This window comes from Microcaecilia unicolor, chromosome 3 (genome assembly GCF_901765095.1).
Source record: "Microcaecilia unicolor chromosome 3, aMicUni1.1, whole genome shotgun sequence".
In the NCBI taxonomy this organism is placed as follows: Eukaryota; Metazoa; Chordata; class Amphibia; order Gymnophiona; family Siphonopidae; genus Microcaecilia; species Microcaecilia unicolor.
The window spans coordinates 188,364,664-188,378,880 of NC_044033.1; the positions used below are offsets into that span (position 1 = coordinate 188,364,664).

Here is a 14,217-nt window from a genome sequence, read left to right on the forward strand (position 1 = left end):
GCTACTTTTGGGTGGTTAGAAGGTAGCCGGCCAAAGACATTTTTTTAAATATATTTTCAACGTGGTCCTTCGTTTCTAGGTGGTGCTCATCACCATCTAGCTGCAGGTTAAATCCTGTTCTCTCTACCTTAACCCAGGTTCTTCGAGATAGACGGTGACGCAGCAGGAGGTCACCGCCCCCCCACCCCCCTCCCGAAACCAAAGAGCCCCAAGACTCGAAGATGTGTTCAAGCTCATAGCTCTCCTCCTTTTTTGTCCTTTTTTGGAGATGTGGGCGTACAAACGGAGGCGGGGCCGCGGCGGGAAGGCGGGGCCGCAGCGTGCCTGGTTATAAGAGCTGCCGCAATGGCCGGCTCGTCTCAGAGCGCGGGGAATGGCCGCGCCGGGTAGGGGCTTGAGATAGAGCGGGAGGAGGTGCGCGGAGATCCTTCGGGCGCTGCAGCGCAGGATGTCTAAGTGCTGCGCACAGGGCTGGTGAACAGATCCGAGGTAAGGGCTTGATTCCTTTACTCATCGGCGATGGTCCTGGCGCCGGCCCGGGGCAGACTGCTGCTGTTGCTCTTGCTTTTGGCCCCCGGTCTGGGCTGCGGTCCCGGTAGGGGCCCCGTGGGTCGGCGGCGGTACCTGCGTAAGCTGGAGCCGCTCCGTTACAAGCAGTTCGTGCCTAATATGCCCGAGAAGACGCTGGGAGCCAGCGGCAAGACAGAAGCCAAAATCACGCGGAGCTCGGACAGGTTCAGGGAGCTGGTGCCCAACTACAACCCGGACATCATCTTCAAGGACGAGGAGAACAGCGGAGCGGACCGGCTAATGACCGAGGTACCGCTGCAGGGTTTTGGAGGGGGAGGGAGGATGGGATTTGCAGTATTTCGACTTTATTCTAGCACATCTGAATTCTGGCTTGCATCAGTTCCTCAACTTCAAAGCTGTACAGACCTATGTCAAAACACTACCTTCCAAACCGACCCCCCCCCCCCCAAATAAATAAATAAAATTAATAAAAAGTTATCAACCAATGAGATTCAAATCCGGACTTTGCCCTCTGCCCCAAACTCAATCACCGTCCCTAAATTTCGAGCATGGGTAGGGTTGCCCACCCTAAAAAGAGGGGATCAAACTTCCCTGGCTACTAGCGCACATACAACCCCCCACCCCACAAAAAACAGTACTTCCAGTCAGACCTTTGCTCAAATGAGCTGCTAAATCAGTTTAAATCCCTAGCTCAAGCTGATGTAGTAAAAACCAGCTCGTGCTAGACTTGGTTATACAGTGACAAGTGCAGTGGCTAGGAATTAACAGGAACGAATTATTAAGAGACTAGCAAACTGGCTGCCTTACAGTAGCTCCTTTCAGGCCAGTAGCCAGACTCTTTCCCCCCTTCTTGCAAATTTAGTAAGAACCCCCGACTGTACCTTAGCCTAAGCCACACTTCAGCCTTGGGCTTCAGAACACTGCTTTGTATAGTTTTTTTTTATGAGGATTACAGGTGTTTGCTAACAGAGATCCAGCACAGATTTTAGCTCTGTCTTGATTAGACAGCACCACACTGTAAGACCTGTTACTTAATGCCCCCGAAAAGTACTCGGTCTTCTCACTCCTGGCAAACACTGACCCTGAGTTTACTGTACAATGTTTCAATGTCATTAGGGATGCTGGAAAGCTGGCTCTTATGACACGTTGCCAAGAATGTGAACACACAAAAAAAAAAATCCTGCTCTTGGGATCAGAAAATGAAACTTCAATACACAGTTTTAGTGCATGTGTGCCAGTTCACACTAATGACCCGCTAGAAGTAAGTAGAAATATATTTTAAATTAGAAGCACACTGAACCTTTACCCATCATTATTAGTTTGAAAGTTCACATTTATGTTATATACGGCCAATATAACTTAACCAGTGTCCAAATGTACTGAAGAGCTGCATAGCGTTGTGAATACTCATCACCGTGGCAAGTTTCAAAGCCGTTTCTATAGGTAACCAAAAATAAGAGGAAAATGCATAATTGTGGAGGAAGGCTTAATAATCGGCACCAAAAATCCCACAAAGTAAAACACACTAAAACATATAAATCATTTGTATAAACAAAACAGTATAGCAAGTCATTAATATGTGTCTAGTGTGCTCGTGCCCCGAAATGGGACCACCACAGACCCTGATCTTGTCAACTGTTCATGGCAGCATAAGATTTAATCATAACACACAACAATAGAATTAGAACCTTGTTAATTTATTGAATAAAGTCCTGTTAAGGGGCATGAGCACTCTAAATACATTTATTAGAGACTTGCTATACTGTTTTTGAACCTTGTTTATACAATGATTTGTAGGTTTTAGAATGTCTTAAATTTGTGGGATTTTTGGTTTCTCTAGGTAAAGCACCTTTACCTGTGGCAATGAACTTGTAGAAAATTGCCCACCCTCTGCATAGGTAAAATATGCATATGTTTTGCTTTGAGAAAGTGCTAGCATAGGTACTCTTCTCCCAGGTGTAATGATCAAAGCAAAATTATTTATCTAATTATGCCCTACCTACAGAGCCATTAGTCTGCAGTTTGCATCAATGTGAGTAGTCAGACTAGTGCCCCCTATGGGGCATATGAGATGTCCAGCTAATAACCCACTGGTATGTATTATATGGCTGGATTTATCTAACTTACAAGTACCCAAAATACATGCACATGGCCAAAAAGATTTGTTTTGTTTTTTTTTACATCTAATCTGAGCAGTGGCCATACTGCGTTCCTTGCCACCACACTTTTTTTTTAACATGGCAGAACCTGTGTTCCTGAGACAGCATGAGTATTTGTTCCTGTTTCCTTATTCAGTGTTAGTACCACCTTAAACTTTTAAGGCCTTTAACAAACAGTGTTTGTGTGCCTCAAACTGATTTCAATAAGCATTTGTCTTGGTGCTGTGCTTATAGTAGCAGAGAGAAAGCTCTTGAGTCTCTGGAGCAGGCCTGTGAAGGTGTCACAGGGCACACTGCCAGGGCCTGGAAACTGGAGGTCAGACAGTGGCATGAGGAAATGCTGTTGTTGCAGTGGAAAACACCTTTTCACCTTTTACTCTGATGTTGGGCCTTAATCCATTTATGTGCCTGGCAGTACTTCGGTGGCTTTGACAGTGGCCCCTGCCTTCTCCTAAACTCTACTACAACATATCCCGTTATTATCCTTCCCCTCTCTCGCACAAGGACCATCCTTAGTCGCTTTGTTTATAGTGAAGCAGTGGAAAAAGACAAGCCGGTTAATTTTCACACACAAACTACACATGTGCTTTTGAAACTGAACAAGGACCCGTTAGATCCAAAACGCTTGTTATCAACTGCTTTTGCTTTGCCACCGGCTTTAACAACCTACTGAACTGACTCCTCTTAGCTATACGACAGTCTCGTGTACTAAATACATGACTGTCATAAATGAGTTAGCTAATTGCGCTGTGTGGGAACAATAGCAAAAATTGTCTCCAAACCTGCAAAAGTGCAGAATGTTTTTTTGAGGCCCTTTTGCTGCTATTTTCATGTGACCTGAACTTTTGCAGTCAGTTCACAAAACTCCATGTCCCAGTAAATTTACTTCATGAGAGATTTATTTACATTTGCAAAATCATACAAAGCGGCTCATTAATGCCCACAATTGTGAAAACAAGTGTACAAAAAAGGCTTTGTGCCGTTTTTCTTCTTTCCAACCCAGTTGAAGTTGGAAAGAATTATACAAAAGGGGGCCAAGAATGTGTGTCTAGGGGCAAAATAACTCTCTAAAAGTTTAACAGAAGGGGATTAAACTTGGCACGAGGGGAAAACTGGATAAACACACACACACACACACGTAAACATATACAATGAGCTCAAATGGGCCAAATTGGTATGGGAATTCCAGAGAAATAGCCCCCTCCCCCCCCCAAAAAAAAAAATTGCTCAATGCATTTCTATGGGTGACCCAATTTCTCTAGAATTTTTTTTTTGTTTGTTTGTTTGTTTTGTTACATTTGTACCCTGTGCTTTCCCACTCATGGCAGGCTCAATGCTGCTTACATGGGGCAATTGAGGGTTAAGTGACTTGCCCAGAATCACAAGGAGCTGCCTGTGCCTGAAGTGGGAATTGAACTCAGTTCCTCAGTTCCCCAGGACCAAAGTCCAGCTCCCTAACCACTAGGCCACTCCTCCACGCCAGCCAGTCAGGTTTTCAGGATATCCACAGGGAATGTTCATGAGATTTGCATGCAGTGAAGGTAGTGCTAGGAAATCTCTCTCAAGAATATTCATTGTGGATATCCAGAAAACCTCACTGGTTGGGGTGCCTCCAGGACCAGATTTGGGAACCACTGGTTTAGACACTTAGAGTGAAGTGTAGAAGTTTGTTTATTTGTTACATTTGTATCCCACATTTTCGCACCTATTTGCAGGCTCAATGTGGCTTACATAATACAGTAAAGGCATTTACCAAGTCTGGCAGAGAAACAAATACAAGGTGATATTGTGCTCAGATAAGGTACATGTGTTTCAGGTACAATGGGGGTTGAGAGGGGGTAAGGTTATTTAGTGTCCATTATGAGCTTTGGTTTTGCTGTGTTGCAGGCTGTAGGTATTTATGTTGGGTCGATGAGGTATACCTTTTTGAACAGGTTGGTTTTTCACATCTTTTGGTAATGTGTTAAAGAGCGGAATTCCCTACTCTTACAAATCTCCAAAACTGCCACCACCCCCCCAAAAACTACCACTGCAAACCCCATCATCCTAAATGACCTCTTCACCAGGCCACCGAGAGGGGGGAGTCGGGGGGGGGGGCAGGATTCCATGGGCCCAGCTTTCAATTGGGGCCTGGCTCCAGGGTCTGTTTTTCTCCTGCTTTTGTGTGTCGGGTCCCAGGTGATTGCGTTAACACGATAACTTGGTACCTGCACACAGGAGCAGGAGAATGACAGACCGAGGGAGGAGCAGACACAGGAAGGTAAGGGTGCAATGGCGGCCTCAGTGGGGGGGGGGGTGGAGGGCAGCGGGCATCAGCGGTACCAGTGGGGGGGGGGGGCAGGGGACAATGACAGCCCAAGTGGGGGGCAAGAGCAGTTGCGGCCCCAATAGAGAGGTGGTGGCACTGGTGGCTACGGTGACCCTACCCTGGGGCCAGCTCTCTCTCAGTAGCCCTGCTCTTCACAACTGTCCCAACACCTGCAAATTACCCCCTGACCAGATGAGGTACTAGCTCAGGGTGCCAAGGCTGAAGGGCACCAAAAGCCTGCCTCACCAGCTCAGCCTTCACAGCAGCAAGAGTGTTTTGCTCTCACTGCTGTGCTTTCATACACCATACACCTTCTTCAAGCCACCCACTCCCCTGCCGTGGTCCTCCATTGCATGCCCACAGTACAGCGTCCCACCCACTCTCTCAGAGCCTCACCCTAAGTTCATCTCCTCCCCCCCCCCCCCCCCCCAGTTAACCTTCAAATATCTCTGTCTTTAGAGGTCACCAGCAGCAATGCACACACGCTGCCTTCCCTTTGAACCCAACTTCCTGTTTCTGTGTAGGTGGGGCCATCAGAGGAAAGGCTCTGGGTCACATCAATGGCAGTATGTGTATCACAAACCTTTTCCGTAGATGGGAAGGCGGTAGAACTAGAGGACATGATATGAGATTGAAGGGGGGGCAGACTCAAGAAAAATGTCAGGAAGTATTTTTTCACGGAGAGAGTGGTAGATACTTGGAATGCCCTCCCGCGGGAGGTGGTGGAGATGAAAACGGTAGCGGAATTCAAGCATGTGTGGGATAAACATAAAGGAATCCTGTTCAGAAGGAATGGATCCTCAGAAGCTTAGCTGAGATTGGGAGGCGGGACTAGTGCTGGGCAAGACTTCTACGGTCTGTGCCCTGAAAATGGCAGATACAAATCAAGGTAAGGTATACACAAGAAGTAGCACATATGAGTTTATCTTGTTGGGCAGACTGGATGGACCGTGCAGGTCTTTTTCTGCCGTCATCTACTATGTTACTATGTTATGTTACTGCTGTTGCCAGCAACCTCTGAAGAGAGTGAGAGAGATTTGAAAGTAAACTGGGGAGAAATGAGATGCTGGACCACGGAGATAGCAGGAGGCAGGAGGGAAGACAGGTGTGAAAGGAACATGCTTTGGGGGAGGAGTGGAGGAAAAGGGGCAGGGAGATATTAGGCTACAAGTGGGGGAGGGGGAAAAGAGGCTGAGTTACAAGAGTGGAGGGAAGGGAGATGCTGGGAATGTGGAGCCATGAGGGAGAGGTCATGGGGGAGGTGTGTCGAGGAGGACAGTGAGTACAGAGGGTAGAAATGCGGTAATTAGGAGTAGATGAAAGAGGGAAGGGAACAGGAGGCCGAGGAAGGAGTGAGGTGGGAAATGGGAGAGCTAGGGGGTGAGAGAAGGAGATGGGTCCCAGAGACAATGGGGGCAAGAGTGATCCCCTCTCACTACTGCTCTGGAGATTGCCTTATTATGGTAGTCTGAGACACCTACGGTAGTACTGTGAGACTATATTACTAAGGGTCAGTGGCACCATTTTGAAGAAGGCAGTCACCAGAGCAGGAGTGATTGGGGATCACTCTTGGGGTGAGTCAGGACATGCAGCTGTCTTGGGGAGGGGGCTGGCTGGATGGAAGGCAGGTGATGCTGGGGGAGGGAGAGCTGGCTGATTGGGAGCTGTGGGGATGGTGCCGATACAAAAGATGGCTCACGGCTCCACAATCCCTTGAGCCGGCCCTGGCTGGCTGAATATCCCTCCCTATGTGTGTACTGCACACATTGAATAGATACACACATGCATGCCAAAGGGCAGGAAAGAATATCACAGAGCTGCCAAGGGGGTCTCATTTTAGTATATGCCCCCAGTCCTACCCCCACTCTGCCTTGGCTCCACCCACTCTACATGGCTCCACCCCTGACACACCTCAATCCCACAGCCATTTCAGAAAATTTTATTTATTAGCCTAATACTACTACTACAAATCTATAGCGCTACCAGTCGTACGCAGCACTTCACACCATTTTCAATTAGCTTTCAGAGGCCAAAGCCTCCTGCCTCAGGTCAGGACAGTATAATGCTATTATGGTATCCTCTCCTGACCTGAGGAAGGAAGTGCTGGTCTCTGAAGGCTAATCAAAAGTGTTTTTAAAATCAGTGAAGGTATCACCTTATTTTCTATTTTGTGTTTTATTTGCATTTATTAACATTCATTAACACAGCTACCACATTGCTTTATCCTAAATTAAAAATAAAATTATTTTCTGTACCTTTGTTGTCTGGCCATTTACTTTTTCTAATTTTGTTGGTCCCAGTCTCTTGATTCTGCATTTTTGTCTTAACTCTCTTGCCAGGGTTTCCTGTCAATTTGTCATTTTCTCTTTTTTTCTTTGTTTTCTTCAATTTATTTTTCTGCCTCGCTCTCTGTCCAGATTTAATTCATTCTTACTATCCATTCTTTAATTTCCCTCTTTTTACTTCATCTACCTGTGGCTTTTCATCTTTTCCTCACTTTTGTTCTCCCCATGCCCCTTCTTCTCCAGTCTTTCACTAACTCTATCCTCTCCCCCTTTCCATCCAGCATCTCCCCTCTTTCTCTCCCCATCCTTCCAGTGTCTCCCCCTCTCTTTCTGCATCCTTCATCCAGCGTCTCCTCTTTCTCTCTCTCTAACCTTCCATCTTTCTCTCCTACCCTTCCATTCCATCCAGTGTCATCCCTCTTCCTCTCTCCATCCTTCCATCCATTGTCTCCCCTTCCTTCTAGACAGTTCTCTCTCTTCCCTTTTCCATTCAGCATGTCCTCTCTCTCTCCCCACCCTTCCAATGTCTTTCCTCTTTCTCTCCCTACCCTTCCATCCAGCGTCTTCCTCTCTCCTTATGCCCTCTCCTTCCAGCATTTTCCCTCTTTCTCCCTCCTTTCATCCAGCATTTCTCTGTCTGACCAGCTAGGGTCTCCCCCAGTTTCTCCCCAGCAGCTTCTCTTTCTCCTGCCCTTTTTCCATGTACCCTCTTTCACTCCCCATCTTTCCACTCATCTCGCTCTCTGTACCTCTCTTCCATCTAGCATCTTCTCTGTTTCTGCCCCCTCTTTCTAGCATTTTCCCTCTTTCTATCTAGCATTTCTCCTCTTTATCTCTCTATCTGACCAGCCAGGGGCTCTTTTCCATTTATTTATTTAGATTTTGCTCACACCTTATTTCAGTAGTAGCTCAAGGTGAGTTACATTCAGGTACTCTGAATATTTTTTGTCCCAGGAGGGCTCACAATCTAAGTTTGTACCTGAGGTAATGGAGGGTTAAGTGACTTGCCCAAGATCACAAGGAGCAGCAGTGGGATTTGAACCGGCCACCTCTGGATTGCAAGACCAGTGCTCTAACCACTAGGCTACTCAGCCTCTTTGCAGCAGCGCGGGGCCACAGCTGCCTTCAGGCATGTGCTGTGGGCTCTGCCAGTCCTCTGCCCCCGGAATGGGAAATTGACGTGAACGGGGTCGGAACACGGCAGAGCTGACAGCGCATGCCTGAAGGCTGCTTGGCCCCGTGTTTGTTTTTGTTTTTATGCCAGCTGTAGAGAGAAGCAGTGGTTCAGCAGCAGAATTCAGCAGGAGACTTTCCCGCTTTGGCGGGAGTGCAGGAGATGACCCGCCAATGCGGGAGACTTGGCAGGTATTATCATGAGCCATGTTCTGCATGTTTTCCCCACTTGTTTGCAGAATAACTTCACCTTTTGGAAGTGTAGCCTTTTTAGAGCTGCTCCAAAAAAGGTACTTTAATGCAGGTATTAAAGGACCCTTGTGACCTGAATAGGTAGGATGACATCTGCAATTAAAATCCACATCACCAATCCTACCTTAGGGCTAAAATGTAAGATCACTTCCTCACTCTTGGGCCCCAGACTCATTAAGGGGGTCTGGGGATATGTGGGTCAAGAGCAAATGGGGATAGCTGGAGTTTATGGCAGCAGCCATTTTGATTTAGAAAGCTCAGGGCAGGGATACATGGGAATTGATCCTGTCCCCCCCCCCCCCCCCCCATATTCATTAGGTGAGTAAAAGTCCAGGGAGGGGTAAAGGAGGCAGAACTTCAGAGTTTCTTATTTTAGCCCTGTGGGTGCTGCTGTTCATAAGAACCAACTTTTCAAAATTATTGGGGGTGCTAAGCCTAGTGGAAATAACCCTTCCCTGGACACATACAAGGAATTTTCTCAACACTGGGTGTGCTCAAGCACCCACAGTTGGCTCCTATGCTACTGTACAACCAGGGCATGGAGGCTCCCTGGCCAGAGGATGGGGGGAGGAGGCGGCATAGCCTTTCAATTCAGGCTAGGAAAGCACTTTATGTTGAAATCTGTTTATTAACATTTTATAACAAACAGTACAATCAAAAACTGTTAAAACAGAGATCAGTGAGCAAAATCCCCTTGTAGAGAGCTTGGACTCTTAGAGCTCCCCCACAGTGCAGGTAAACCCTCATCCACACCCTTGTCACCTCTCGTTTAGACTACTGCAATCTGCTTCTTGCTGGCCTCCCACTTAGTCACCTCTCCCCTCTCCAGTCGGTTCAAAACTCTGCTGCCCGTCTCATCTTCCGCCAGGGTCGCTTTACTCATACTGCTCCTCTCCTCAAGACCCTTCACTGGCTCCCTATCCATTTTCGCATCCTGTTCAAACTTCTTCTACTAACCTATAAATGTATTCACTCTGCTGCTCCCCAGTATCTCTCCACACTCGTCCTTCCCTACACCCCTTCCCGTGCACTCCGCTCCATGGATAAATCCTTCTTATCTGTTCCCTTCTCCACTACTGCCAACTCCAGACTTCGCGCCTTCTGTCTCGCTGCACCCTACGCCTGGAATAAACTTCCTGAGCCCCTACGTCTTGCCCCATCCTTGGCCACCTTTAAATCTAGACTGAAAGCCCACCTCTTTAACATTGCTTTTGACTCGTAACCACTCGCCTCCACCTACCCTCCTCTCTTCCTTCCCGTTCACATTAATTGATTTGATTTGCTTACTTTATTTATTTTTTGTCTATTAGATTGTAAGCTCTTTGAGCAGGGACTGTCTTTCTTCTATGTTTGTGCAGCGCTGCATACGCCTTGTAGCGCTATAGAAATGCTAAATAGTAGTAGTAATTACAAAAGCAGACCCTCAAACAAGGAAGAACATCCCTCCACCACCCCCACCCCCATTTAGGAAAGCCCTTTAAACCAGGGGGTTCTCAACCCAGTCATTGCAGCACAGGCACACCCGGCCAGTCAGGATATCCACAATGAATATGCATGAGAGAGATCTGCATGCACTGCCTCCTTGATATGAATTTCATGCATTTTCATTGTGGATATCCGGACTGACAGGGCGTGCCCTGAGGACTGAGTTGAAAACGCCAGGGTTGAACAGCAGCTGCTGCCACTTGAAGTGCCTTTCACAAGTGCCGCTGACAGGAATGTGTGAAAACCTGGCTATGGCAACATCTGAAACTTAGCTATGGGAAGTAGATGAGCCATGAACTCATTTGTCTCTAATAGCTAAATTTTGCAAAAATGTACTACCTGTGAACATGTGCAGTTAGTGCATAAGGCCCTTCAAATTAATAAACCACTTATGCCTCCACCTTTTCCTATATTAGCGTACAACTGTGCAATGGCCTACCTAAATTCGTGACAGTTATCTCTGACCATCCAGCCTTCAAAGGATACCTTAAGACCTACTTATTTGGAAAGGCCTACGCTCTTGACCCGCCCCGCTACCTATTGAACTCTATTTCTATCCTTATTTTCCCACCTCTGCTATTACTCACTTGCCCCTTTCCCTACATTGCTGTTGATTGATGAAGATTTAATGTATGCTTTTGTAATTTATTGTGAGCCACATTGGGCCTGCCCATGGGTGGGAAAATGTGTGATAGAAATGCTGTAAATAAATAAATTAGATTGGCTGGACAGGAGCGGACGTCAATTAGTACAGATAGTCATCAGCATACCAGCATTTGACATTGTCAGCTACTGTTGGCTATTGCAGTGTTTCCCAAATCAGTCTGGGAATACTCCCTTGCCAGTTGGGTTTTCAGGATATCCACAATGAATAGGCATGAAAGATTTCCATATAATGAAGCAGTGTATGCAGATCAATTTCATGCATATTCATTGTGGAGATCCTGAAAACCTGATTGGCAAGGGGTACTCTAGGACTGACTTGGAAAACAGTAACCTAGTACACATGAGCCAAACGTGTCTAGAAAATTGCTTTTCTTTTCTTGCGTTAGTCTTAAGTCACTCAACCATACAGCAATAAATGCACGAGACAAAACATTATGCAAACCAACAACAGAATGTAGAATAAAAAGGTAATGAGGTTTTGTTTTTATTAGAACCTCCCCCTCATACCCTTCCCAAGGTTGATCCAACTCTGTTCTCAGTTTCCTTCCCTATACACCAAAATTATAGGTCCCGGTTTACACTTCCCAAGTCATTTAACAAAGCAGATCGAACTGCGCATCATTAACATACTCATAGAAAATTGCTTTGATGAACTTGGAGAAACACAGCTCTTGCAGCAGGCCATTGCATAGTAGGCATGAAGAAATGTATTGGCTTCTCCTTATTAATATCTAAATCAGTTTCTCATCCTTTTCAAGCCCAGTCTACACCTAGAGTACATTCACAAATATCACATGGAACAGGTTCTGTGTACATCTGATGGAATCTCAACCTAGTCGTCGAGACACCCAGCCAGTCAGGTTTTCAAGATACTTCCAATCATATGCAAGAGAGAGATTTGCAGACAATGTAGGCAGCGTATGTACATTTATCCACAATGAACACACATAAGATATCCTGAAACCCAGACTGGGTTGAGAACCTCTGATCCAAAACTCTACAACCATAGCAGCTGACTTTCTAAAATGATTGGGGGTGCTAAACTCAATGGAAATTATCCTCCCTGGACATGATTGACGAGTTTGCTCAATTTTGGCCTCTATGGTTAGAACTAAAACAAAATAAGGAAATCCAACAAATTGGTACAGATGTTTGTTTCATACTTTTAATGTGTGATTTTTAACTCTGATTCTTTTCTGACTGAACGAGCTAAGGAAGCACTGAAAACTCCACTAAGCTTTGAGGTTCCTTGGGGTGTTTCTCTGGCCCTCTCCCTATCATAAGCTCCCGCCCGTAGGTTGAGCGTAGAAGAACAGAGAGATTGTGTAGTCAGTTACCTTATATGGGACTGCCAGAGCTGCTCAGCAGTTGCTTCTCTCACTCAGCTTAGAGCCAAGACAAACTGGAAGGATGCAGAGGAGGGCGATAAGGAAGAGGCATTGTGCACAGCAGGACTCGGCTATCCTTGCTCTACATGAGGCCTATTAATTCCTACCATCTTGCTTCATGCCTTCAGCTAGAAGGAAAGATATACATCACTACACCTGTGCCCAGAGAAGTTTCTGTACCTTCAAAGCCACTTCTGGTGTCTCCTGTCCCTCCAAGGTGTTGAAAGCAAGCCCTACTTACTGATCTGGACCTGAACATCAGGCTGTAGTGATTCCTTGAGGTGCACCTGCTCAGCGTGCCATGGTATAGTGGTTGGGGAAACACAGATCTGTATGACTGATCGACAACCAGTGCATCCAGACGTGCATCTTTTTCTTCTTAAATTTTTATTTATTAAAAAAAAAAATCTGAATTTGTCAAACTCGATGTACTGCTCGACAGTAAGCATAATTATGTACAAACAATTTGAAGAGAATTTGAGTAGAGTTGGACACCAGTTTCAGTACATATCCCACTTTGCTGACACAAGACTTTTCCATTACAGCCGTCTGTTTATTTCTGGTAGACACTAACCCAATGGTGAGTTGTGTTGCATGAACCAGATGGCTAAATATCTTTTGATTTGGTGAGTTGGATTAGCTGGGAGGTATCCCAGAGCCCTAACAGGCAAAATATCCCACAATGCAATGCATTTAAAGTCAAACACAAAACAAAGGGGTGTGTGACATTGCAACTGACTACGATAGAGGATCGAATGAGCTCAGACACCACCTGTAGCGTTTTCCTAGCTAGAAGGAGCACACCATGACTGCACTACTATATTAACCAACTTCAAATAAATCCAAATAAGACACAGCTGTGCTGCTTACACCTGTGTAGCCAGTCCAAAATCATGAACTGCACTGGTGTGTATGAATCTGGCAGCAATAGTGGTTGAAACATAGCAGCCAGACTTCTCCAAATGACTGGATACTTTCTGGGTGCAGGTGAGACCTCGGTTGACCCCTGATGCAGGCATTATTATTTTATTTTTGTTACATTTGTACCCCACGCTTTCCCACTCATGGCAGGCTCAATGCGGCAGGCAATGGAGGGTTAAGTGACTTGCCCAGAGTCACAAGGAGCTGCTTGTGACCGGAATCAAACTCAGTTCCTCAGTTCCCCAGGACCAAAGTCCACCACCCTAACCACTAGGCCACTCCTCCACTCCTTATAAAGCCGACCTGAAACACAGCCATGTCAGGCCAGCTTTACAATAAAAGGATTTATATTTGTTCACCTGTGCCTGCATCTCCACTGCTTTGCCGTCTCTGCTCTGTTTTTTGTCTTGGTGTGTTTTGCGGAGATTTCCTCTTCTTTTTTTTTTTTTTTTTTTTTCCTCTCTTGAGTGGCAGCTGCCAAATTCAGATTCCTTATGTCAACTAATCTTGACAGTTTGAATATTCTTGCTGGAATAGCACCAGCAGACATCCTTTGCATTGTGGCCAGACAAACGTGGCAGAGGATGTTAGACACCCTCTATACTGTTACTGTAAAGATATTCCTAAAGTCACACAAACCTCTTAACAGGCAACGAACACCACACCTTTTGACTCCGAGATGTGGCAGGTGTGACTCTGAGATCTGATTGCTGCCATAGTATAATTTACCGGAAGAACTGAGCAGCTTCCTGCCATGGCAGAATATAAATGGATCACTCGGAAAGTCCTAAATTGTCTCTGCTTTTGGCCACAAGTTGGTAGGCCAACAGCCATGCGGGTGAAAGATAGATGCTTTCGCAGCCCACACTATGCTTTCTAATCTGCCTTTTTGCTCAGGGATGACTTGCGCATGATGCAGGATCTTTGAGATCAACTTGCAAGCATGAAGGCATGTTCCTCAGCAGAAATAGTCTGACTTAGGTGGATGAACATGATATGCACCCCCAGTTCACTGATGTTCCTTTTACTGATGGGACTGTCAAGAATAC

The 14,217-nt window shown here is 46.0% G+C and overlaps 1 protein-coding gene across 1 annotated transcript in view; it reads left to right on the forward strand.

The window, feature by feature from the left end:
* Positions 1 to 423: 423 nt before the first annotated feature.
* DHH (desert hedgehog signaling molecule) overlaps positions 424 to 14,217 on the forward strand; it is a 65,912-nt gene continuing 52,118 nt past the window's right edge. Inside the window, exon 1 of the mRNA XM_030195248.1 lies at positions 424 to 819. Within this exon, the coding sequence (XP_030051108.1) occupies positions 520 to 819 (300 nt within the window). The 5' untranslated portion in view covers positions 424 to 519. The remainder of the gene's footprint in view (positions 820 to 14,217) is intronic.